Source organism: Dermacentor silvarum, chromosome 3 (assembly GCF_013339745.2).
Source record: "Dermacentor silvarum isolate Dsil-2018 chromosome 3, BIME_Dsil_1.4, whole genome shotgun sequence".
Classification (NCBI taxonomy): domain Eukaryota; kingdom Metazoa; phylum Arthropoda; class Arachnida; order Ixodida; family Ixodidae; genus Dermacentor; species Dermacentor silvarum.
This window is the reverse complement of record NC_051156.1, coordinates 141,279,011-141,306,403: the sequence shown is the minus strand read 5'-3', so window position 1 is coordinate 141,306,403 and position 27,393 is coordinate 141,279,011. Positions and strand designations below refer to the sequence as shown.

At 47.9% G+C, this 27,393-nt stretch overlaps 1 protein-coding gene and 1 pseudogene across 1 annotated transcript in view; one reads left to right on the top strand and one right to left on the bottom strand.

The window, feature by feature from the left end:
* The window catches only part of LOC119445852 (SEC14-like protein 2), a 70,081-nt pseudogene extending 66,896 nt beyond the window's left edge, over nt 1-3,185 (top strand).
* The window catches only part of LOC119445851 (TWiK family of potassium channels protein 7-like), a 97,628-nt gene continuing 70,835 nt past the window's right edge, over nt 601-27,393 (bottom strand). The window contains exons 2-5 of the mRNA XM_037710156.2: nt 20,190-20,377; nt 17,257-17,508; nt 6,774-7,159; nt 601-739 (exon numbers count right to left, since the gene is read on the bottom strand). Coding sequence (XP_037566084.1) covers nt 6,800-7,159; nt 17,257-17,508; nt 20,190-20,377 — 800 coding nt within the window. The 3' untranslated portion in view covers nt 601-739; nt 6,774-6,799. The remainder of the gene's footprint in view (nt 740-6,773; nt 7,160-17,256; nt 17,509-20,189; nt 20,378-27,393) is intronic.

Below are 27,393 nucleotides of genomic sequence, written 5' to 3'. Positions count from 1 at the left end.
CGCCCTTCAAGCGGTCTTCTTCGGGCGGTCGGCCTTGCCGCTCGACTGGGGAGGCCTCCGTCCTCATCTCTTCTTTTATTCCCCTCACGCCTCCACTGCGCAGTGCTGTTGAGGTGTCCTCACAGCGAGAGACAGTTACGGCGCTGCACTTTTCTCTTCAATTTCCTTCCTTTAAAAAAACTCACGAACTACTACCCTTCAAGGATCCACACAACGTATCACAAAGCACACACAAACACACGCCGTAGTTTCAAGCGCAGGCGTAGGTAGCATCGGTAAGCTATACGCACTTTGGCACCTCAGTTCCGTCTCGAGAAGACAAAGAAATAAAAATAAAAGGAACAATATCGTCTTTCGCGCTTCCTCTTCTTTTCATTTCTTTTTTTGTAACCAGAGTCATTGCTCATGTGATTGGCACGTCGCAGATCACCATCGCACGGCCGATCACGGAGGCCGACTACCGGCGCCGCAGCAGCGTGCTGAACGGCGACCAGGGCGGCTCGGCGGCGGCAACGGTGGCCGTGGACCGGCGCAGTTGCCACGAGGTGCCCGTGTCGGTGACGCAGCCCGGCTCGCGTCTGTGCTGGGAGTACGAGACCGAGGACCACGACATCGGCTTCGCCGTGGTGCGTGTGCCGGACGCCCACGGCGCTGACGACGTGACCGTGCTGCCCTGGCAGCGAGAGGACTCGCACCTCAAGCCGCGCGAAGGGAGCCTCCTCTGCCAGGAACCAGGAACCTGTACGTATTGGGACCCAAACAAAAAAAAGTGGTGGACAAACACTATAAAAAACGTCCAGCCTGGGCCGGGATGCTAACCCGGGTACAGTGAAATCACGTCATATTGTCAAATACGCCATCTTGTCTGTCCTGATTGGCTCTGAACAGGGTTGTTGCCGCCTCTCTGGTTGGCTCGAAATGCTAACGCCGTCGAATTCGGCATTGCCCAGAATAGCAGCCCCTGTTCACTGTCTTTAAATAGTCAAGTGAAGGCTACAAACATTTTAAAAAATCTTTTTAGTTTCGGCCTTCCTGGTGGCTGGGCCATCACAAATGTTTGCATGATCAGGCCCCTGCAGATAGGAGCAAGCATGTTTTCGAGGAACTTGACAGCGTTTGAGAAGACTCACGATCAGCTTTTTTCGTTGATGTAATGAGTGCTCTTGGGAAGACCCTTGCCCCAGCCAGAAGCTTTCCTCGCGTGGAGAACGAACCCGGTAAAAGCCGCTGCACTTGCTCGGACTGGTGGAAAACAAACGTACGTGTTTTTGAAATGGCGTGGCGCACTGTTCATTATTTTCTATCATTTGCCTGCATCACTCCTTATTATTTCAATTGGCTAAAGTGATCGCATTGTCTCGGCGGCTCATGGCGTCGAAACAATGCGAATGATGTCTGTAATTTACTTAAGTACTACAGGTTGCCGAAATCTAGGGCATCGAAATTCTTCCAAAGCCCTCTAGAACGGCGTCCTTGATATCCTCACTGTGCAGTTTTTAAACACCGCAACATTTATTTCAATTTGTTTGCTGCAAAATTGCGATAACATCACATGGCATTGTCCTCCACCAGAACGGTGGAAAACAAGAATCTCCAAAATACTCATTAAACAGCTGACCCACTATGCTGACCCTTACAAGGAGTCAATGTATAATGTATAACTTTATAACGTATTTTTTACCTTTGTGTGATACTAGGTAATAATATGCGATGCATTTCCGTGACACCGATGTGAAAAGCTGTAGCCGGAAATATAATCTGGTTCCAATATCGCCTTATTTATTCATGTCCATAAAAAAAGAACAAGACTGTCGCGTGTACATAACGTCATAATAAGCGCACGCGCACAGTGCTACGAAATGCCACAACCAGAAAAAAAAAGGCTGCTTTTGCGCTCAAAGTCGATTTACTGGAAATCTCCCGGTGTGCCTTGTGACCTCCACCCTGCGTTGCCTTCGCAGATGTGCTGAAGTTCGACAACACGTTCAGCGCCTGCCGCGGCAAGAAGCTCACCTACACCGTCCGGGTGGTACCGCCTACCATCAGCGACGACGCGGCGTGACGTCACAAGCCCACTTTCCTTTCCCCGCCAATCGAGCTCCGTGGCAGTGGAGCCTGACCGTTCGCCAGGCTGAAGCCAACCGAATTCAGATCACCCAACGTGCACTTACGACCCAAACAGTCAGCTAAAAGTGGCGAACCCACAAGCCCCACGCTAATGGAATGTTCCTGAGCTAGATCCTCACCCCTCCACCGCCTTTTTTATCTGTTATATTTCATTCCTTTTTTTTCTTGACTTTTTTTTTTGCAGGAACACTGAACGGTTCGTTTCTCGACTGTGACTGTATTGCGTGGAACAGGCGTGTGAGTTTTGGAAATGACCCAGAGACCAAGTACACAACAACGCGTTAGCGGGAACCTGGTGTGAATTAGTGCAACTACACAACACTTTCTTCCCGTCACCCTCAGTCAGCTTTTCGCTGAGTGGTTTCGCGCGACGCTCCCCTTGAACTAGAAGTGAACCATAAACACGGTCACCACTTCGTTGCTTTTTGTATGGGCACCCTGCACGTGAGGTCACTTCACTCAACTGATCTCGGTATTTCCGTGTCATGCTACCTCTCTCTCTCTCGCTGAGGATAGTTCGAGATACCGGATAGAAACAGCAATGATTACTTTGCTGAATCCTGTGGTATCGATGACATGACCACAGATTAGTTATAAAGTCGAAGCATTGATGTACGTCAGTAAGCAGCTTTCGATGAGCGTTATTTCAGCACCGAGTACACTGGTGGTGGGCGTCGCCATCGTATGTTTGAAAGATGCGTAAGCATGGCATGAGTGCTGCCTTTAGTAGGAGTGGGTAATCACGCCTTCAAAACGTAACTTTATGCAATAAAGCTGTGACTTTTAGTGGGGACATGGCGTAGACAGTTCTGGCACAATATCATCTTGCAACTCGACTGTATTAGCACACTTCAATTACAGATTGCGGCGCGGTCACTGGGACACGGTGTGCTACAAGGATTGCTTATCTGAGAGCTCAGGCATTTCAGTTCACTCACGTTCCAATATTTTTGCTACTTGTTGTATAAAGTGTTGATTGTTGCATTTGCTGTTATTCACTTGTTTTTACTATCCTGCCAAGGCAGGCGCAAATAAAACACCGCTTTGTTTGTTTCGCAGTTGAGCTGCATGTACCGTTTTACACAAATCGAAGCGTGAACAAACTAAATAAAGCCCTGCCCCGGGGGCGCACGCGTGTTTACTCACGAATGCACTGTGTCATTGCGGGTTACAGCTGAGCTGCGAGTTTTTCTACCGCTTAACATTTTACCTCGTTTCCTATCAAAAGAAAAAAAATCGCATACCACATATTTCTTTTATCTCATGCGATTATATGAGATAACATACAAACACGTCGGATTATACGAGTCGAACAATACTGTTTGATATGAGAGCTTCGGGGAACAACAGAATTCTATAGGGGTTCATGAATGAACTCGACGTCGTGTATTTAGAGGCCATAAACAAGAACTCCGATAATACATTCATGTTGGTAAGGCATAATTGACTCTTTCATTCTACCTTAAATATTTTTCTGACACCAAAGCGACAATGGCCTCTTTCTTTGTTTATATTGAGTTCCGCGCCAGACTTTTTTTTTTCCTCACGAGAACACCTGTTCTTCATAACAAGCCTCGTCATGCAAAGTGCTGCCCTTCTTTTATAGACGACGGTGAGCTTCAGAGAGTGCATTGCTTCACTGCGCTTGCAAACATATACACATAAATAAATGTGTTTTGTGATACTGCTTTATAATGAGCTGGTCACTTACGCTGAGAACAAATGGTCAATAGGAACGTGTCGCGCTGAAGCTGCTTTCAAGATCAAAAGCTTGCTTAACATTTTAGGGGATGGTTGCTAATAGATTCATGTAAAGATGAGGTGTCACATCGAGTTACTTCAATGCGCTGCTCCCGCGTTAGCTTTAAACACTGTTCGTCCTTCCGAAGATTCTCAAGGACGTAAGCTGAAACAACCTGGAATAGGAGGTGTAGATCATCATTCAAATAGCACTTGTGCAGCCAATAACAGACTGTTAGAGATGCATTTTTTCGAGAAAATTGAGTCGACAAATACAGGCGTAACAGAGGGGTACATGCCAGTTTCCTTTTTCTATCTCTCTCGTACTTGTTCCTCCGAAGTACGGCTTTTTCTAGATGAATGGCAATTGATGTGTGTGTAAGGGGCGTAACGTAATGGAGCGAGTTTTACTTGGTCACTTTATTTCCCAGTACTCAATGTAACGCTTCAAGCGGTGCCTACTTGCTATCGGTTATCCGCTTGACTGATATGTCGTCGGTTGACTGCCCTCATTCAACACCACCAGAAGATTCGCTACGAGCTATATCAATTTCCTGAGAGGGAAAGAGCATTAGCTATTCCTTAGTATAAATGTCTGCAGCATCAGTATAGTCGGTCGATAACTGTTGAAAACAGTAATATCAATCGTCAACAGTCAGTACGACCCCATAAGGCATAATCGATTACCTACAGTTAACTATTACGGAAGTTACCAATCGCGTAGCCATATGTTGACTGTCATTCATGTTTCAGTATCAACCAAAGTATCGTGATGCGCGTACTCTTAACTACGAAAGAGCAAAGGCTTTCGAACGGATGTTACAATAAATACCGCTTCGACATTTCGGATGATCTTAATCGATAACAAAAGAATGTGCGATTGAGAATGCTGGGCAAGGTGAAAATTTTTCGATAACACTAACCCAGTGTAGAAATATGGGACGCGCAGAAGTTGAGACTGCACCGATCGGTGTTTTACGCTTTACCCTCCCACCTCTTGGTCAAGCAGTCTCGGTCAAGTATTCTTGGTCAAGCATTCGTTTTGATGCGCAGCAGCTTACACGTGAGCGTTTTCTTCTTGTACGACTCTTGTTTTAGGACTGCACGACATATTGCGCGCAATGTGTGCTCGTTCAGCGTAGCCGCGGCCGTTGTTCGATTATGCTGTATCGCGCCTTGCTGTTGCGACTCGGTTGATTAGTAATGTCGTGGATTTATTTATTGTTAATGTCGCAAGGTCTCCGTTTAGGCGTTTTAGACCCAAAAACTGGATGGTGCACACCTCTTGTAGCGCGGAAGGTAACCTGTGATAAATGCTGCATCGCTGTGTTTCTTTGTTTTCCCTCCCTCTTTGTCTTCCTCACTGATGAGCAACGAATGGACCGAAACGATGAGAAGGGCCTGCATCGGTCGTGCAATAGCCTAAGTTGCGGTCACCACCTAAAATGCGTTCCCCGTGGTTCTCTTCTCGTATTACTTGGCTTAAAAAACTGCAACCTAAAGGCCGACGTCCTCTTCGAGATCATCAGCTATTCGCTGCCCTTTGTGCATTGTAAGCTTCCAATTGTCGGTATAATAAAACACGGGTCATGTTAGATGTCGGCCCAGTCGTTTGCTTATTTCCATGTCTGGACGTTTGTATGATTACTGTAAATATCGTATTTCTCAGCTAACACCTGGAACAGCATGCCAAGCTGCTAGCCAAAAAGGCTAACTTCAGCGTCTTATTAAAGTCAGCATGTCGCCTCTCTCTCACTCTGATAACCTTGGTTCGATTCAAGCAAAACGGAATGTGACTTCGTTTGAAATGTTCGAACAGAAGTGATTATTTTTGGAGTGCACAGAGATGTATTCGAAGCCCGAAGTCGTCACACTATGCGGGAGTGCTTAGCACCTATCACATCACGAGTTATCGCCTTCCCGCAGGGGCTCCTTGCACGTATATTTTAGTTATGCGGTTCAATTTATCCGCGCACCGTATGTTGTCGAGTGACACTAGTAAGAAAATAGTTCCGCGATAATGCCACTCAATTGTCCGCCAAGAACTTACATGGGCGGCAACCTACTGTAGCTTTCCACGAAGCATTTTAAATTTGGTTAAATTTGCCTACGATTAAAATTCCTGCAAATTGGTTTCGCAAACATGGGGCCGCAATCTCGGTCCCTCGCTTTCAGAGGTATCACCCAGGGCTCATTCATTGGATAAGCCAATGAGATGCTGCGTTAGACGTCACTTCAATAGACTATATCCTTGAAAGTGATTGGCGAGGACTATGACCCCAGTGTCTGTCATAACGGACTGTATTCGACTATATGGGCCCGCCTTAAGATAGAAGGCCGCGTACAATGACATCTTTGCGTGTCGGAAATACAGTAAATCAAAAATCCAAGCTGGTAGCATTCCCTGCTTGCTGGATCCACCAAAAATTTAGCTTGGAACGCACTTTCGGCATTCACAACTGCAGTCTTCTGTGAATCTGTCACAAGAATCATGCAACGTAAGTAACTAATGCATGTAACTGTGACGTCAGCAGTTCTGACGGAGTTGTGGGACATGCCGTTTCGGTTTCTTCCTATTGCATTCTTTTTTCTAGTCTTTATACAAAAAATTGTCAGGTGTTAAGTTTAGCGACTACCAGTAAATCAGCATAGATATTCCTTAAACGCAACGAATTTACTGACTGCATGTCGGAAAGCATGTTACGTTCCGCAATTTCTACGTGAAAATTAGTTACATCCTTTTCTTCCTTTTCTTTCTCCTTCCTCTATGTTATGTCCGTGTTCACTAAATTGTGGCCAATCGTGATATGTACCGCGTTACCGCAATGCAATAATTTCTACACGGCGTTGCGAGTCCCTTGCGAATTTTAAAGAAAAAAGAGATTAAATCCAACATGCATATATACCCCTTCGTGCCCACGCCCATAGCGGGCTAGGAAGTCGTGGCGGTCTCGTCCGAAGAGACGAGCGCCTTGAGCGTGCGCACGAGGTCCTTGCACTTGAGCACCACTTCCTCCTGCACGAGCGTGAATGACATGGCGATGATGGCCAGGCCGAACACGAGGTAGAAGCAGCAGATGATGAGCTTCGCCTGTCCGCTTCCCGAGGTGGCCCCCTGCTCGAGCAGGTGCGAACCGGGCACGATATCGCCGAACCCGATGGTGCTCAGCGTGATGAAGCTGAAGTAGGCGCCGTCCAGGAAGCTCCACTCCTCCCACACCGAGAACAGCGTGGCGCCGAAGCAGACGTAGCCGCCCACCAGCAGCAGCACCAGGTACACCGGGATGCGCTCCTGCAGAAAAAAAAAGTGAGAAGTCCGCGATAGCTCCAACGCCTATTTCCTGTAACAGCAGTGGTGAGGCGATGGAAACAACAAAGTGTTCTCCCAGATGCCAGTCCTCAATCTTCGTGGCTGCACACGGGCGTTTGATAACTCAGTGTAGCTCAGATCGAGAGCGTTGATGTGGGCTATAGCTGATCCCTATCGGGGTCGATATGTGCCGGCTGCGATAAAATTGTCTGCGTTTTAGCTTTTCCCCGTCCTTTCACGCTGTTTAAAAAAATTACGTTAAAAAAAAACTGTCAGCCCTTCCACTGGGGTGCAGATGGAAGACCAGCGAAGCTGTACTATGATGAGAATTATGTATTTCCAATTATGACTATTAAGCTGTGATGGTGTAATTGGTTATTTGAACTATTAAAGAATGAGAAATATATATGATCCGGTGGTTTTCATTTATTTAGTGAACACAGGAACCATGGCCTTATGGCCGCTGCGGTACACCGCCATGGGTGTACGGTAAAGGTTGGCACGTTCTTCATAAACACGTCACCAACGCCGCGCGCTTTCAGTGCGAACGCGGGCAAAACGCCGCCGCCATCAACAACAGTTGTGCGCGTTGTTTGTGTGACCGCACACAACCGCTGTCAAAACGCTGGCTACGTGACGGAACGGCTAAACGCCGTTGTCGACACTGTTAGGAGGGGCGGGCGAGATCCCAGAGAGAGTCAGCGGCACAGGCGGCAGAGGCCGGCAGGGCTGCGTGCATGCGTCGCAGTCGGAGAGCAGGAGCGCACACGCACAGTCTATGGTGCCTCGATGGCGCTCGTCTCCTCGGATGAGACCGCCACGACTTCCTCGCCCACCGCTCCCCTTCCACTCGGCAGTTGCACTGGGCAGCCACGTTTGCTCTCCGCCGTGCGTTCGCTCCTCGTGAAAGCGCGCGTCTCTCGCCCTCGTGCGCTTTCACTCGCACGTAAGTCGCGTTTGCTCTCCGCCCTGCGTTCGCTCCCCGTGAAAGCGCGTGTCCCTCGCCCTCGCGCGCTTTCACTCGCCCATGCAGCATACGGCCAATGAGAGTTTTTTTTTTTTTGTATTGCCGGATGCAACCATCGCAGAGTGAGCCCTCAACAGTTTCGCTGTAACAATTCCCAGGTGTCCTTAGCTGTTGCTTAAGAGACGCGAACACGAAAGCTTTGTAAAGCCTACTGCAATTCACCTTAATCATCCTTAATCCACCTCAATCTTCCTTCATCAACCTTATTCCACCTTAATCCAACCTAACCCTTCTTAATCCACCCTAATCACCTTAATTCTCCTTCATCAACCTTAATTCCCCTTAATGCACCTTAATCCTCCTTTATCCGCCTTAATCGACCTTGATACATCCCATGCCACCCTAATCCTCCTTAATACACCTTAATCAACCTTAATCCACCATAATCGTCCTTATTCCACCGTAACCCTCCTTAATCCACCCTAACCACTTTAATACTCCTTCAGTTCACCTTAATACTCCTCCAAAGCGACTACAATGCTTTCGCATTCCTACGCGTAAGCAGTCTTAAGCGCCTCTGCCGAACGTTTTGCATTCCGCTCTCGTCGGAAAGAGGGCTCTGCAGCCGGAATTGAACCCGCCGACCTCAGCAGCGTGACGCCATAGCCACTGGGCTACGGCGGCGGGTTCGCGCTGTTCTGACTCCGTAGATCAGATTATCTGGTGAAGGCGCTTACCCGACGCGAAAGGTATTTTGCTGGGCTAAAGTTGGTGCATATCAGAGTTGCGGAGCTGCAACTCCGGAATTGGAATGGTTACGGAATCATTCTACATTTTCAAACACCCAGAAGGGAATGGGAATAGAATCATGGCCCGAGTCATACAGATGGAATGGGGGTCCGAGATTCCGGAATGGAGTCGAAATGGAATGGGCACCTAGTCCCGAAGCGGTAAATGTTGATTTTAGGCGAGACTGCAAAACTACAGAGCCGGTAAATTTACCATTCAGACTAAACTAGACTTGGACAAATTAACGTATTTCTCCTACCGGTTTTTTCCGGTATCCACCTATGGGTGACTACTTCTGCCGCGGTAATTATAAACAATACGATATTCTGCGTGCATATTCTACAGTTCTGAAGACCCTGAAATATTTATACGTTACGAGGCAGACGTTTGTTTTAAGAAAACAATTTCTAGTTGTCAAGAATTATTTGGTCTAACAGCACGTACGGCCTACAACACAAGGAGGGGGGCGAAGAATGGTTTACACTGCGCGAGTCCACGGTAATTTGGAACGCGCGCCATGTTATTTCGCACACTGTCGAATATCCAAAACGCACGATAACAAACAGTCGGAGAGGCCCTGAAAAAAAAAGTGATGCCCGTTAATACGCCAGTAGATGTGAAGCAGCGTTTCGCGTTTATGTTAATAATCTAAGTGGCATAATAATCTAGCTATACGCATGACATGCACAATGGTGAGATATTATTTTGTAGTTTGCTTTACTCGTATAAAAATAGCTTCAGAAGAATTACAGGTTTTGGGAAATTGTGGATTAGTTAGAAGGGAAGCCGGTGCCTAAATTGCAGTGCGCGATTTGGTCGCGAACCGCGTAACACGTGTGCAACTAAAGTGAAGTTAACTTCAGCGGTCACGAGGAGGCAGCTGTATGGGCTAGTATTTGAAAAAAGGTCGCAGTTTCGCCCGAAAGGCGAAGCATCAATTGCGATAGCAAATTAGTAGAGAACTATTCGGCGTAGTGTATAGTTTTATCAGCTGCATAAACTTGGGCACATCGCTTACAAACTGAATTAACAAGTGTGGTGTCAGCGCGATCAAGCAAACATGAATAGATCACATTCAATGACCGCAGACATCCATTGTCAAAACGCTGCCAGCCAGCGCAGCCGCCGCAGCGAGCGAAGCTTCGTGCGGTATATCACTTCAACGGACACTGACCGGTCGCTTTTAAGAGATGGTGCGGGAGACCGCCACAAAGTACAAGTGCAGTTGTTGGCAGAGTAGAAGCTGCCCCCCTCCCTCCCGCGCTGCCTTCCCGCTTTCCTTTCGCATGGGAGATTGAGTGGTCAGTTCCCCTTGCGCCCGGTGCAAGATACGCATTTAGTGCCGCAGCACAGCGTCACCCCACCTCCGTCCCTCCCATACCGCCACGGCCTTTCGCGCGACGGAAGTCGCGTTTGCTTTCCGCCGAGCGTTCGCTCTCCGTGATAGCGCGCGTCCCCGGCGCGCTTTCACTCGCGCATACGGCGCGCGGCGACGATTTCGCCCTTGGACTTTATACGGAACCTCATGGCGACGACGACGGCGACGACGACGGCAAAAATCCGCTTGAAGTGTCCATTGAGTGCTATCGTAATAAAAAATGTCACAGTTTCGCCCTAAGGGCGAAGCAATGAATGCGATAGCAACACAGCAATGTCATACGAAGTAAGGTGAGCGGCTTTGGTAGCAACAACACGCAGAACTGTTGTCGACGCCATCGGCGTTTTGCCCGCGTTAGCTCAAAATGCGTGCGGCGTTGGTGACTGTTGCTGGAGCCTCTGATATAAATAGGCACTTGGTGCCGCAGCTAAACGTCGCCTCCCTTCCCTCCCCCTCCCCCACGGCCTCTCGCGCGTCCGAAGAAGGCGCGTTTGCTCTACATATATGGTGATTGTAAAGGAGAAAAGAGACGCCTACTTCTGCAGCCCTTAAGCGAGCACGGCGCAGAACGCGCGTTTGTTCTCCGCCGTGCGTTCACTCCCCGTGAAAGACGCGCCCCTCGCGCCCTTTCACTCGCACATACAGCGTTCGGCGCGCGGCGATTTCATCTCCAAATGACGTCATACGGAACCTCACGGCGACGGCGACGGCGACGGCGACGCCGACGGCAGAAATCTGCTTTTGAGTGTCCATATAATTGCTATCGCAATAAAACTGGTTCACCATCATCGGTTCACCAAAATTATTCACGAAACTGGAAGTCAGCGTTTGTCTCCGGATTTTCTTTCCGTCCTCCTTTGTTGCCTTTTGCACTGTGCACATCCTCATGGATTACCAACCAGCCCGGACTCTAGCACCTTGCATCACCATGAGGTCAGAAATCAGCGCCATGTTTGACGTAATGCTAAATTGAAGAAAACCCGCGTACACACGGCAAACTGGGTTTTGCACTTCTAAAGGCATCAGTCATTATAAACCATTTTTATTATGGCTTTGAAGAAGCCTAGAGTGTTACGAAGCCATTGCTCTGTTTCTTCACTTTTTCTCTTCCAATTATGAACAAGGGAAGGGATTCGGAAGTGGGTACCCTATGACAGGCAGTCATCACTAATTTACATATCTTAAGAGATATTTTGATACCTTATAATTCACATCATAATATACTTTGCAATCTCGTCACATGTTCGTGACTTCTAGCGAAAATTTCGCCAAGGATCGGGAAAGGCTAAAGGCAGCGATTCGCAGCCCGGGCCTGACCGAGCAACTATGGGCCGTCCAGCAAGCCCACGACACGGCCAAAAGGATCTGCCTGCCGGCCCCGACGTGGGAGCAGCCCACTTTGTGAGGCAACTCACAACTTGCAGGAACAAATAAATGTTTTCCTTCCTTCCTTCCTTTCTTCCTTCCTTCCTTCGTGACTTCTAACCCGCGCAGCTGAGATCAGTTTGTTGGCTATATTTGACAAGATATAAAATAGAATGTATGTCACAATGTTTTATGTAATTCTTTGTTAGCAGCATTCGCCCGCCCATTGCCACTTGCGATTCTTCAAAATTAAATTGCTCCAAAATTAAATCTCTCCGTCACGTAAGACAGTGAATGGCTCATACCTTGTGAACGCGGCTTCCCCATTACGACGATGGAAGAGAAGTGAAATTCTACGCTGGAATGATGAGCGGCAACGGAGCCAGCTGTGGCAGAAGACGACGATGAACGCGGGAGCAGTGGCACGAGCGCGTTCGTGCGGTTGCGCCTAGGGGCGCCAATGAGCCAGCTGTGTATAGTTCACTATACAGCTGTGGAAGAAGACAACGGCGCTCAAGCTATTGCTGATGATGATAGTTAATCATCATAATGCTAGCAAAGACCTGAGCGTCAATTGCCCCTTTCCTTAGCTAAACTTATGCTCCTATATCATATATATCATATACAACTCTTAACATGAACCATTACGTCATTTTAGATGGGTTTTTATTATTCGCACGGTTCCGGAGACACCTCAACTTCCGGTTGCCTGAGGCCGACTTGAGCTACTTGAGAAATATAATGTCGCTAGATGCTAGTGCCATAATGACGGGCAACAGCGTGTTGCAGATATAACAGGCCGCAATGCATGTTTCTAGTGCAAAAAAATTCTATGTAACACTGTAATGTCCTTATGACTTATGACATAAATATGTTTTAAATTAGCATAGGCAGCCAAGTGTAGTGGGAGCGTGGAGCAGAGGCAGAACACCCGGCTTCTAATCTGAAGGTCGTAAGTTCGAATCCTCCTCCAGTCCACTACATTTTAGGCATGGAGTTGCGCCTGACACCGGCAAAAAAAATATTGCCGAGAGCTAGTGGGGCTATTCTATTCCAGGTGCAACCAAATTAGGAAGGCCCACTAAGCTTCAACAAAGTCATTCCCTCACCAGAACAGGAATTGGTCTCCCTGGAGCAATATTCGGCCACTACCTCCCTCATGACTTCTGCCTGGGATATTATTCACCTTAGTGAGGTTAGTAGAACTGGTGAGGCTTATACAGTGCTGACTAACGGTGCAGAAGGTTTAGACTGGGAAGACTTAGGAGTGAGGATCAACGGCGAATATCTCAGCAACCTTCGGTTTGCAGATGACATCGTCCTATTCAGCAACAATGGGGACGAATTACAACAAATGGTTGAGGACCTTAAACGAGAAAGTGTAAGAGTGGTGTTGAAGATTAATATGCAGAAGACAAAGATAATGTTCAAGGGAGCAAGAATTCAGGATCGCCAGTCAGCCTCATCTAGGTCTTACAGAGGGGTCTTTCAGATAAGAGAGAATTGGGGGTCGGTATGACGACAACGGCATGACGACAATGTGACGTGCATTCTGAAATGATTATGATAGTGCAACTACGACAGTGTGACGACGACGGCTTGAGAAGAATGGGACGTGTGTATGACGACAGATGACATGACAACGGCGTCATAATCACGATAGAATAAAGAGAAGGAATGACGTCAATGGAACGGCGACGACGTCGGTGGGACGACGACGGCATAACGACAATGGGGTGTGTGGGGATGCGCGACTCTCCCGCGTCTCCTGTGGTCCGGTTTCACCGCGTGGCTGGGCGCCGGAGGCGGTCGTAGTGGTTGCGGCGCGTTGCGAGAGATGGCGCGAGTGTCGCGGTGCTAACGCCACCGAACGGCGGGGTGACTTGGGAGAAAAAGGTCGAAGGCGCTCTCTCTTTGGGTTGGGATCGGTGAGCGACGCGGACGACCCGCGCGTGCGCCGATCCACGCTTCGCGAGACGTCTCGCGAGGCTCGGAGCGGGGCACCGGTATGGACGAACACGGATCGTTCGAGCACGCCACCGTTCGCGTGACTCTACACGTGAAGGACTAGGTGATGGTGTCATAGCATGGGGCGAACGTATTCGCTCGCTATCGGGTAGCGGTGAGTCAGACTTCCTTGATTTGTCGCGCGCACGTGTGAATGTTCTATTGGTTGTAATTCGGCTAGTGTGTATTAGCAGGGTCCTTCAATACTTTCTTCTGGTCATGAAACTCCCGCCGAAGTTTCATATAGGAACAAAAGCTGCCACCAGAGGCGCCACCGTGAGTAGAAGGGCACCGATCTGCCGCGCTTGGAAGGGCAGTCGCGCGTTCGCGTGAATGTTTGCCATGAAAAACACCTCGCCCACATTTTTATTTCACTGTGTCCGCTAACTGAACATAGCAGTGCTTACTCTTCACCAAATACGATAGCATGCAAGTTGTTTATTACTTCAAGTCATTGATTGTTAGCAATCGTTCACCCAAGGCTGCCCGTCAAGTGTTGCAATTTCGCTTGTGCTCGTACCTATACCTACGTTTCTTGATTCCTGTGTAGGTGATTAAAATCGTGCTTAAATTATACAGTGCGCCATGACTAAGCCTAGCTGACCCACAGATTAACGTTGCTTGCGCAAGAAGTTATGGTGCGCCCTACTGCGCGCTGGCGGTCCGCAGCGCTTATTCTCCTGTTAATTGCCTGTTTATTCTGGGGCATCGTGAAGCTGCCAATGGTAATTTCGCGCGCAGAACAGGTACGTCTGAATAAAGTCATCTTGGCACTAATTGCAGCAGCAGCGGTGAACTGCGCATGCTAGGTATAGGCAATATGTGCGGTTTCTATGCGAAAGTTCTTGCATTTACGCATACAAATTTAAACATGATCAGTTAAAACCTGCGCGAGTGTATTTTTTTTTCATCCATTCACATTTAATGTCGCAGTGACCATCACTTCAAGGTTGTCGTTTCACTTAGTCGACTGAAAACACCCCCCGAGTCTTTTTATAAATATACCAGCCCAGATTGAAACCAGCTCGGAGATTCCATCGTCATAATTGCTATCGCCATTTTATTGCGATAGCAATTACATGGACACACAAAAGCAGATTTCTGCCGTCGGCGTCGCCGTCGTCGTGATGTTCCGTATGACGTCAATGGAGATGAAATCGTCGCCGCGCGCCGAACGCTGTATGTGCGAGTGAAAGGACGCGAGGGACGCGCGCTTTCACGGGGAGTGAACGCACGGCGGAGAACATACGCGCGTTCTGCGCCGTGCTCCTTAAGGGTAGGGAGCCTAAATGCAACGCCGTTTTAAAACGGCGCTGCATGTAGGCTCCCTACTTAAGGGCTGCAGAAGTAGGCGTCTCTTTCCTCCTTTACAATCACCATATATGTAGAGCAAACGTGCCTTCTTCCGACGCGCGAAAGGCCGTGGGGGAGGGGGGGGGGGAGGGAAGGGAGGCGACGTTTACCTGCGGCACCAAGTGCCTATTTATATCAGAGGCTCCGGCAACAGTCACCGACGCTGCACGCATTTTGAGCGAACGCGGGCAAAACGCCGACGGCGTCAACAGTTCTGCGTGTTGCCGGTGCTGCTGCATGTCGAAGTTTATACAGCTGATAAAGCTACTATCATTACTCCGTATAGCTCTCTACAAATTTGCTATCGCAATTGATGCTTCGCCTTTCAGGTGAAACTGCGACAACTTTTTGTCCCCACAATTAACCCGCCAATTTAGCTGGCGGCGGCAAGTACCCTTACGAAGGCTGTCACCACCCTAAATCGGCGTTGTATCTAGGCTCCCTACTCATGACGTGAATGTCATAGCATGCGTGTCATGTAGGTCATGAAAAAGCCGCCTACGTCTTGGTACTGTCGTGGTCGTTTCGTTAACTTGGTAGTTCCCCGCACACTGCTTCGCATAACATCGATACCCACAGGGCGTGGTATCTACCGCCTTTTTTATTTGTTTTTTTTTTAATTTCATCCTACCTCTGTGACAAACCGGAAGTTGCTGCGCAAGTAAAAAGAGTCACTCGGTGCTCGCGCCACTAAAGAGTATTGAAAGACTCTAGCTAGATAAACGTAAAATATCAAGGCACATGACATACGGTAAAGCTACTGCACTGCTGGAGCCGAATCATCTACCGCGAAGCCACATGCTTCCTTTTCCACTCAACCTGCAAGCTGTCGCTGGGTGCTATTGCGGATTTTTCCTGGACATTGTTCTTCAACACTTGTTTGAAGATAAGGCAAGAAAAGCAGTTGTTGAATTTTTAATGCGGCATATTGCTTCTAACTAGTGGTTGCATAATCTGACAGGCAAACATTCACTATCCGGAATTTTGACAGATGAGGTACTTTGTAGAGCCACCCAAGTTAAGAAATGGTGGCGCTCCGTCTCGGCGATATCTCTAGCGATATATGCGACGTCATCAGTAACGCGAAGTTCAAGGTCAGCCGGACGCCGCTTTAAAGAGGTATAGAAAGGAACACAACAGTCTGAGAACTTTCCGGAATGATTAAAAAAATGCGCGCTTAATGTAGCTATAATTCTGCTCAAATTCAGCGCTTAATGTAGCTCTAATGTAGTTTCAATCCAGCGCTTGTGTAGTTTAAATTCAGCGCTTAATGTAGTTCCAATCCAGCTCAAATCCTGCGCTTAATGTAGCTCAAATGCAGTTCCGATCCAGCTCAGATTCTGATCATATCCTGCGCTTGTGTATTTCAAATCCAGGGCTAATGCAGCTCCACTAACGTGAAACCTGGGGAAGCGCGAAGCAGTGATGCGCCGATGCTGGAGTAGCGCTGGAGGGAGGAGCAATCGAGCGCTTGTAGGGTGGTGGCGCCCTCTCTTGCGCTGCGCTGGTACCAGTCAGGCATTTCGGAACCGATTTTAACGAGTTTCTGCTAGTTAATGCGCTTAATTCTTGATTATTCCTGTCTTTTAAATTATTCTGAATCATGTTAGTTTATTTTGAACCGGTTTTGATGAATTCTGCAGTTGTTTTTGGGCATGATCACGAAACAGACGCTGACAGCCCGAGCCCCTAAAGTGCTTCGCACTTAAAAGGCCGAGGTGATGATACGCGCCACTTAGCGCATGCTTCGCAGAGGAATACAGTCGGGCAGTGCAACTGGAAAAATGGACACTATGCACGGAAGTGAGAAGGTCAGCCTTTGTTAGGAGCCAGATGAGTGAAGAATAATAGGCCTAAACCTGAAATACGCGTCTAAATTAATCAGGGAATGAACAGTCTCTGTACACATGTACACTGACATACGCCATGAAGGGTTTGTGTGAATGCATTTATCACTAGAAATGTCGGTTTCACTCAGCCATCGCCACTAGATCTCGTTCGCTCTCAAAAACACCGCTCAGCAAACCATCCTGATCAAAAACGAAGGGCTCCGTAGTTCTTTAATTGCACTTTAGATGGTGCGGCAACACACAGCTGTAGAGCGCACAGTGGTAAGTGTCTGAAATATGACGCTAGACTACTGTGCGAGCAATTAGGAAGCTTTCGTGTATCGCCACTTTTGCCCTCTCGGCGCTTGCATTGACGTCAGCGGTGGCTCACCTGTGACACGGGCGTGGATTCTTTAACGGCTCTCTTGGACGGCAGCTCAGTCGCCGAAGAGGGCAATGCGTCCGACTTCTCGGGGCTTGGAGGAGGTGACAGCTCGGGTGGCCTCCCACTCTTTTCAGTCAGCGGACACGTGACACTGCCGTTGTTGTCCCCCTTGGAAACGTTGTTGGCCACCGTCACCACCGCGTCGAGAACCTCGGCCGGTATCTGAGGCGGCGTCTTTGCCGTCGACGACGCCTGAATCTGCGAAATGCGAGCGAACCCGGTTTCGAGAACGTGGCAGGGAAAAAGAAACGATATCGAAAAGGCAGCGAAGTCAACGGGAAGTGAAACAACCGGTTTAATGCCCTGCACAGGGTGATATCAATCGCATGAAGTAAACAATAGAAAGATTTAGTTAGTCCTGCAAACTTCTTGCTGTTTGTGAATTGGCGGGTTACCGGAGACGTATACGTAAGCGGTCGGGTCGGTGGCGCCGCCTGGCGGCGCAGAGCTAAAACACGGACATATTATTGCAGTAACCAAGTGCATGCTACTTCGTCGCTGGCGTCAAATTTTCGGCAGTGGTGTAATCGTGCAAACATTGCCTTTTTAGATCTTTTTTTTTGTGCAAGAACACTCATGGACCATGAAAATGTGTCCAGAAGACATTGTGGTTAGGCGAACCTTCGCAAGATGTCACTACCAGCGTATGGTAAACCGGTATTACGCAAACGCCATTGCCTATACCGGAATACCGGTATACGCAAGTCAAGGAAAGCACTGGGGAAATTACCTGTCGCTTTAGTTGAAATGTAGTAGGGATGGTAAGGTAAAGGGAAATGGAAGAAAAAGAGAAGCCAGCTTGCCGCCTATGGCAACCGAACCCACATTTTCCGCATTATGCGTGCGATGCTGTGTCAATTCACATATACGGCGCAAATGTATTTTTTTCTTATGTTTCTCATTTCCCTTTATTTTTTCTTTATCATAATTATGCGGATAAAGTAGATGTAACAGCTCTTTCGCAATGGCGAGACACTTTGATAGAGTAGCTGAAATTAAGTCCATTTCCACTATGCCTTCCATAATTGAATTGGTATGATAGCCTGACTAATACCAATAATAAGCCCCTCAGCCGCCCTTGCGACTAATGCCAATAATAAGCCCCTCGGTCGCCCTTGCTGTTCCCACTCTTTCCTTACACGGAGAAAAAAAAGCAGAAGAAAAGATACGCCTGAACCAGATGAAGCAATTATTCAGAACTTGACCCGCCGTGGTGTTGGGCTGCTGAGCACGAGGTCGCGGGATCGAATCCCGGCCACGGCGGCCGCATTTCGATGGGGGCGAAATGCGAAAACACCCGTGTACTTAGATTTAGGTGCACGTTAAAGAACCCCAGGTGGTCCAAATTTCCGGAGTCCCCCACTACGGCGTGCCTCATAATCAGATCGTGGTTTTGGCACGTAAAACCCCATTATTTCATTCAGAACTTGACGTCTCGGCCCCTGCGCGGTATACTTGTTCACAATCTTTTTCGTCTTGCTCGGCATCCGTTCTCTTTTTCATTTGTTTAATGCCTTCGCATTAGGAGCGTCAGCGTTGAAAATGTGTATGTATGTGAAGTCCTGCGAAGCCGGTCATGCGGCAGAGGTAGAGAGTAGATAGGATGGCTTAAAAGGGCGCGGGCAGTCTAGAAGCCAGTTGGAGCTGGGAAAGAGGGAGACAGGGCAGCGCAGCTGCGAATGTGCGCTCGAGAGAGGGAGAGGGAGGCGGCGCCGACGCACCGTCGCCTCCGTCCAATGTCACTAGAATCAAATGCCTCAGTCTGCTCCGAGCCACCGTCAGTTGCACTTCGCTCCTCGAAGACGCAGGCCATGTATCGATTGAGCTTCTGAACAACACTTCGCAATGTGGTGAACGCGGAGTAAATCGTGGAAGCGGAACCTCAAAGTGCTGTAACGTAATGCTAACGCATTTCTCTCGCATCTACCGCCAAATCGCCGCTGCCTTCTTTCTTGATGATTATTCCTGACCACACCAGATTTCGTCAGACTCTCGACTTCATTTCTACTCGCATGTCAGGAAGGCAAGGCATGTTTGAAGGGGCAGTAAAGAAAAATATTAGGTCGAGCTGGATTGATTGAATATTCTTCTAAAAGGCTACCATCGTTTTGTGTGAGCCAATATGTCGCTTTGTTGCGAAGAAAATTGCCGCCGAATGTCCGCTGCTGCTCCTCAAATTTAAACCTCCCGCGTCAAAACGGACGAGCTGACGTAAACCCCACATGACCTCCCTCCATGGCACTCTCCGTGTGTCAGCCAGTGCTGACGTCACAGGACAGGTACTCTAGCCCACAACGGGTGGCGCAACCCCAATTTTCCCTTTTCGTCATTTTCTCCCTTGTAAAAGATTTGTTCTCGCTACGAATGACTTTCGTATTCACTTGTGTAATGCCCGCACTTCCTTCTCTTTTCTTTTTTGAAATTTTACCACGTGCGAGCCTTACACGAGGCAGGCTTATGGCTACTCACTAAAGCCCTGAACTACGCTAAGACAGCTATTCAAATAAACGCACCCACAAACGGCCGCTCAATAACACATGTAGAGGTCTGAGCGATTTTTCGAACAAGGACTATTGTCGTGTTTTAGCGGCTTGCGCGAATTAACCAGAATGAGAGAATGCGCCTGACGCTTAGTCAAGCAATGTTGCCTTACACGAGCAAATGCGGTAATTCGTTATAACAGAAATCAAATCATTCATTCTAGCCCGACTTAATATTTTCCTTTTGTGTCCTTTTGACATCCCCACGAATTTATGTTTGTCCGGTTCAAAAGTTGTCACTTCCGTAGCCGCATGGCCGATTATCTGGTGGCCACCACCCATTACATGTGTCAAGGCAAATGTATCTATACGATATATCAAAGAGCTCCAAGTGCGCACCTTTGCGGCGGCGGCGTCTGCTCTTCGACAGATCAAGCAGCAGACATGCGCGTAGAAGAACTTGAAGCTGTGCGCCAAGATGTTGCCGATGTTGGACAGGCAGAGAAGCATCAGCGGGATGCCTATGATGGCGTACAGGATGGTCACCACCTTGCCCGGCGGCGTCTTTGGCGCAATGTTGCCATACCCTGCACACAACAAACATACTGTTCGGCTTCGAAGCACTCGTGAGCTGTAACTGATTGATTGATTGATTGATTGATTGATTGATTGATTGATTGATTGATTGCATTCGAAATGTTGCCGACATTTGTATCTGGTCTTCCACGTCTGACAGCCAAATGAAAAGACCGAAATGGCATGAGAAAATGAACACGCACGCACATACACACATACGAACACGCACACGCAAACAAGCGCGCACGCACGCTAACGAAACGAGAAAAACGCTCTGAATTGATAAGCAATGTAGTCGGCCCGTCAGATACCTTGTACAATTTGCACATTGACGTTCTGTCGAAGCAAACAACCAACTGCAGTAAGCGATTGATGGAATGGTATAGACGTGTTTATTCGGGAGCTTCGGGAGCTGCACGCATGCCACGTGAGTGCACGCATGTGAATGACGGGTACACATGGATTTACCTTACGTACGCTATGGTGTAATGGGATGTAAGAATATGAAATAAGAACTGTGATGGTCTTTCCTGTCCTTTCCTGCTCTTCGTATTGTTTCGCGTCCCATTACAGCATAACGAGTGTGGACAACCAGCCAAGCAGCGAGTAGTGATAAGCGATTTGCCTATATTTCGTCTTTCTGGCTACAAACGGCTTTGTGACTTCGCAAGGTGACGGTTTTTTACAACAAAACATTGCGTTACAAGTTCGCAATAGTGATGCATGCGCACGGACTCTTATTACCTTCGTGCGTTTAGAAAAATACGATTTCTTGGAACTTTAAGAAATAAAGCATTGTAAATAACACCCACAATATATTCTCAAGCGACAAGCATGAAGACCAGACGAATCCATGTACTACCCATAATTCCCACGGTAACTGAACGGTTTTGGAGAGTTTCCTCTGTAGTAAACTCTGTAGGCAGCATAGAGTGGATTATTATCTTTCCCAACGCGCCCGAGCTTTACGCCTCCTGTGGAAACACGCGTCGTCCAGATTTAGTATGGCGCGTCGAAAACGCTGGCCGTGAATTATGGGAGCTCTGCGTCGAAAAAAAAGTTTTCCTCGACGAGATGGGCAGTGAACGTTGACAGTTCAGCGTCAGCCCTCAGGCGTCACCGCGACCACAGCGATAGGGTCTGTGCGTCATCCGCCACTCGGAAACTCCATTGGGCCGCCCTACGATGCTTTCGACGGAGCCGCAACGATATTTCGAAAGTGCCAACAGAAACAGAGCGCCGAAAATGGCAGCCAGAAATGTTCCCACGCAAACATGCCACAGGGAACGCATGCGGCGGGAAAGTTTGACGCACAGCGGTGCAGAAACGAGCCCTCAACTATTTATGCGTTGGAGTGTCCCCGTAGCTTCCTGTGGTCCGGCACGTCTTTACTTCCGGTGCCTTGCGCGTGTGCGCTCTTTCGACAGTGACATCGCACTTTTCTTTCTTTTCTTCATTTGCTTCACGATGTCTTCTTCTTTCTTGCTTCTCTGAAACTGCGCTTTTGATAGGATATCGCGGGCAACCGACGGGTGATATAACTTTCCATTCTGATGTACTCATCCGTGAACTAGTTCGAGCAGGCCAACGCAATTGTTCACTGAAGCTTTCTCAACTCGCCTGAAACCCCGATTCAAGGGGGCAATCAAACGGGGCGCAGAAGTTTTCGACACGTCGCCAAACGCCAAAAGTGCGGTGCGTAACTTATCCGCTCCGGTAACGCAGTATCGGTGCCTGGCTTGCTTAGTGAACTTACGCTGTGAAGTGCGCGATACACCGTGAACTTCTGTTGTGACACTGCCACACTTCGACTCACAGTGACGCACGCGCGGCTCTTCTTCTCGGTTCGACTAGCCGCTCGCGCTCGGCTACTTAGTCGGGTAGTTACCGTCATCTAGGATATAAATAGGTGCAACTTTGTCTTTGCTTTTGCCGATGTATGTCATTTTCGAGAAGTTACGCGTTTAGCACTTTCAGAAACTATACCAATGTTTCTTAGCAGTATTAGCCGGTTGCCAGGAAAAATACAGTCGAAAGGCAACCCAGAAGTTCCGAAACTACCCCATTTCTCTGCGACTCTTGAGCAATAGAATGAACCCTTTGGTGAATGTATCAGTATGTATGTCTGGCCACCCTAACGCTAAACCAGCGCTGGCACTTTCAGTCCTGTAACAGCCACATTTAACCTCGTAGAAATTCTTACGTCCAGTGTAAACGAAGGGGAGGGGGTTGAGACTATCGAAAAAGCACCGTCGTGAAGATAATCATTGTTTTTGGAAGCGTTCCGACAGCGATCACGGACATGTATAGTCTGAGGATTGGAGTGATAGTGGACGTGCGCTAAGAGTAGCACTAATGTTACTCGAATGCGTCCCTAGTAAAACCTAAACAGTGACTGTTTTTCGCGGGCATATGCAGTTCAACAACAATAATGCAGCTCGAAATAAAACGAAGTTATATTCAAAGCCTATCACATGCACTACGATAACGTTGCGCGTTGGGACACTGCGACACTGTAACCTGCCGCGGTCTATTAAAGAACGTAATTGTGCAGCGAGACTCTTGCTTGTAAGCATGACTCTTAAACAAAAACGCTAGAACGAATAAACAAACAGCTTTACGAACAAATTGCAATACGAGCCCAGAAATTTGAAGGTCGACCACAGCACGTGTAGATATATCACTGTCAACATTGCTCTTTCTATGAGCTTCCCTTGTAAGTCTAGAGAACCCGCCCCCTATACATGAAATAGTAAATCGTATTGCCTACGCGAGTCGCGCAGTAATTTATTGTTGCAGTAAATACAGTAGGCATTCTAGGCGACAGCAGCCATTTTTAATGAAGTAATAGGGAAATCGTCAAGACAAACGCGCCTCTTCCTGACAGGCACCTTTCTGCTACCGTCATAGACGCCACAGCCACGTGTATGCTGCATTTGGGCACATCTATTATAGAACTAAGTGTCCGCAACATAGCAAGCCAAGTAATTATGGAAGTGTCAACCTCATCTACGTAACGCTCACAAAGGAAAAGTCATGCTGCAGCACCCAACGTTAATCTGGAACAGCCATTCTTCAACTTACAATATTCATTTTTTTAACGAGAAGGAAATGATGAAGCCAGCAGAATGGAAGTAGCAGGAACTAAGCTTTAAGAGTAGAAACACTGTTACAAAGAATTCCGCGCCAAAAGTTGGCATTAAAAAGTTTTCAGTTGGCGGCACACTTTAGGCACCGTCTTTGGGAAATTTTCTTGAGGCATTGTAAAGCGGTACGGCGTCGCAGAAACCCTGGGGACAGACAGTCACAAGTCGTTCCATCCAGGCTTGATGTCGTGTCCCCATTCTTATTTTATTTTTATTCTTTTGATCAGTAGTCGTGATCATCATGGTTCTTGCTTAGTTTCTGAGTGGCAATGAAACTCCGACGCTATTTCTTCCATGATGAAAAAGTACATCGCAGCCGCCACAATTCAGTCAGAATAAAGAAACAATAATAATAAAAAGTTAGCTCTGTTTATCGCCGCCGAATACGACACGGGGATAAAAAATAAAGAGCAACGTGCACACAAACGAAGCAGTCCATGGGAGAGATGCCGTGAAGAATAATGTCTATTGTTCGTCCCGGGATCTTCAGGAGAGGCTGCATTTTCACCACCTTTCTTCGTTCATTCTTCGCCCTCCACAGAAAATGAAACGAGCTTTGCAACACGACAAGATTGCAGAGTTGTCACTCATTTGTACATTTCACTACTTCAACAACTCATGAAACAGAGAACAAACGCAGAGTTCTTTCCTCCAAAGATTGCCAGGCTTTGTGCGACATCAAGAGTTGGGGCAAAGACGCGCTCGTCTTTCCTGAAGGCGGGAACAGCGCTAGCAAACGTAAGCTTGTGCCTTTGACCTTTTTTTTTTTTTTTTAACTGCGCGCTTAGTTGTCCCGGGACATGCGACCGCCGGCTGCTGTGAAGTTTGTTTTCTGCCTTCAACTTTGTAACCTCTTGCGACATGAAAAGCAACGCCAACAAAGGACTTCGCGATGCTGGGGCAAAGTTATGGGCACCGTTCCATCATCCTGCTGCCTGCACGTGTGGTAAGGGGAAAAAAATACGCGATTTGTCGGATACATTACGCAAGAAAGGCTGAGAGTGTGTGGCCTAATGTAGGATGATCTAGCCTCCTAAGGCCCTTTGTACAATACATTGCGCATTGCCTTCTACATTTTTTTTTTTCGAAATTCACTCGGGAGTGATTACGCTAAATATTAATTCTGGGTATGAAGTACGGTATATTTGTAACTGAAAAGATATAGTTTACTCATATTCTTGTCATCCGCTTTCGAGGAATTTGACACCAAATTGACCTAGACCTCTGTGTCGTCCCAGACGGCCAAAAACAACCTTGACGTGTGTTTCTAAATCACTGAGATTGCGTGAAAATACTTGACGCGACAGCAACATTGCAATGTACTACACGTAGTTCCATCTTTATCTCTGCGTTTAAGCAATGAAATGCAGTTTTTACCATAGCAAACATGAGGAGATGACGGAGACAGTTTTCTTTTTTTTTTTCACGTACACGGAGACGCCGTTTTTGGCATCTGACCATGGTATTCAAATTTTAAAAATAGTTTTAGGAGTAGAGGGTTTAGGACTAGGTCGTCAGTCTCACAAATTCAAGCACGTTTGCATGTGATGCAAAGCCGGGTATTCATTCGGTACTGCGTAGTCACGATGTGGTTAGCCATTGGTTATGGTTGTGGTCAATTCCGCGGCACGATATCATTTGTCGTGACACACCGTGCAAGGCCATGACACACCAGAGATATTTGTCATGTCAGAAGCACGCGCCCTCCTTGTTTGCTCCGCTTCCCTCCTCTGTACTTTTTTTTTTATTAGTCAGTGAATTCATACCCCTTCTCTTGCTGCAATGGCATACCACTGTTCTGCGTATACAGCGGTGGAAATTACCAGCCTGTATATCCGCTTCTTTCCTTGCGCTCTTATTATTTATTCATTTTTTTTTCGTCTGAGAAACGATAATTCATTCACGTACAACTTTTGTCCTTGCACAGTGCTTTGCCAAGTGTGTCGCCACCCTCATTGCAAAAGAGCGGGAGAGTACAGTACAAGTTCCTCAAAGCGTACGCGGTGAAACAACGACTACTCTCAGCCGACATCGGAGAACGAAGGGCCAGTCCATGTAGCCGCGTCGTCGCGACGTCTCGGCGCAGTACACGCCGAGCTACAGAGGAACGAGTGAAATGTGCAGCGGGGCAAAGACCGGCAACAACAGGCTCGTTAAAGACTAGAATAGACGGACGAAAACAAAAGGTCCCGCCCACGGGCACACAACCGCTGACCTTGTCAAGGCCGGAAGATTGCGCAAAAGCAACAAGCGTGGCTCTCGGCCAAACCAAGGCTAACGTAACGACGGCGCCGTTACATGCGCTCGGTGCAAGCGATCCGTGTCCTACGTTTAGTGTCGCCGAACAAAAGAGACCCGCACGGCTGTATCGAATATGCGGACTAAGTGAATGCCGAGGCTCGCTTGCTTCGGCCCCTCTGTCGGCGGGGGGACCCCGCACAACAGTTAAGCGGGCATCGGAGAAGCAATTAGGCAGCCTTCAAGGATGAGCAACCACGAGGAACGGGACGAACGCGAGAAAAATAGCTCCTGATGAGAAAATCATGGCAGGCGTCGTCGAGCAAGTAACAGCAAACTGTAAATTGAAGCCGTCGGCTGCAATCTCGGCGCGTATTTAGCGAAAGTGAAATGCCGGAGTGTTTCAGCAGCCGTAACGTGACACTGTGCGCACGATAATGCATGTACGCGAAGCGCTGGCCTTAAAGAAAACTGCGGCTTCAAAGTAGTGAAAGCAGCGTAGGGTATACAGGAAGTTGGCGTGGTGCAGGCGATGGGGCTGATATGTTTGACGAACAGGCAGTAACTACAGAGAAACATTGTAACATTTTTAGCCAGAACAACACTTTATCCTGTCGGCGGCAATCTCGGCGCGTATTTAGCGAAAGTGAAATGCCGGAGTGTTTCAGCAGCCGTAGCGTGACACTGTGCGCACGATAATGCATGTACGCGAAGCGCTGGCCTTAAAGAAAACTGCGGCTTCAAAGTAGTGAAAGCAGCGTAGGGTATACAGGAAGTTGGCGTGGTGCAGGCGATGGGGCTGACATGTTTGACGAACAGGCAGTAACTACAGAAAAACATTGTAACATTTTTAGCCAGAACAACACTTTATCCTGTTTTTCAAGGAAGATTGCACACGTACACGAACAAAAAGTTAAGAACAAACACTGAAATTGAGTTCTTCTGTTGTTATGATCGCCATCGCAAACAGCGGAGAAAAGGGGTCCTCCTTTTCTTTCTTTTTTTTTCTTTGTGTGTTTTTTTTTTTTTTTTTTTTTTTTTTGTCTGTACTCGCTGTTCCTCCGCGACTTCCATCCTGTGCCCCTCTTAGACACGGGCATTATTTTTTACAGACAGCTTGCGTGAGCGTGGCCTTAACTTTGAGCTAGGCTCATATGTGTAACGTCTTGTCGCGGAGGAGCTGTCTTGTCTCGTCTTTACTTTACAGCATCATGCAAATTAGTCTATCCGAAGCACGGATTCGGGCTAGTTAGTCTATCCGAAGCACGGATTCAGGCTAGTTGGTCTGTTATAATGGGAACCTCAAGGAGGAGGAGGAAAGAAAGAGAGAAGGCAGGGATGTGAACAAGAAGTGCGTCTGCATGGTTGGCTACCCTATACACTGGGGGACGGCAAAAGGGGTATAGAACTGGGAATCTCAATAGCGCTAGAAGGACAGGGGCAGACATAGAAATGACAACACACGGCGTGCCCATGTCTGTCCCTTTCCGTTTAGCGCTATTCAGGCTCCCAGTAATCTATGCATGCGGTTACGCGATTACGCATAAATTGGGCACAGCAGGCTTGCGTACGTGTATGGGTACGCATTGTACACGTTCACCATATGCAAGTGAATAAGCCATATTACACCGTGATAATGTGAT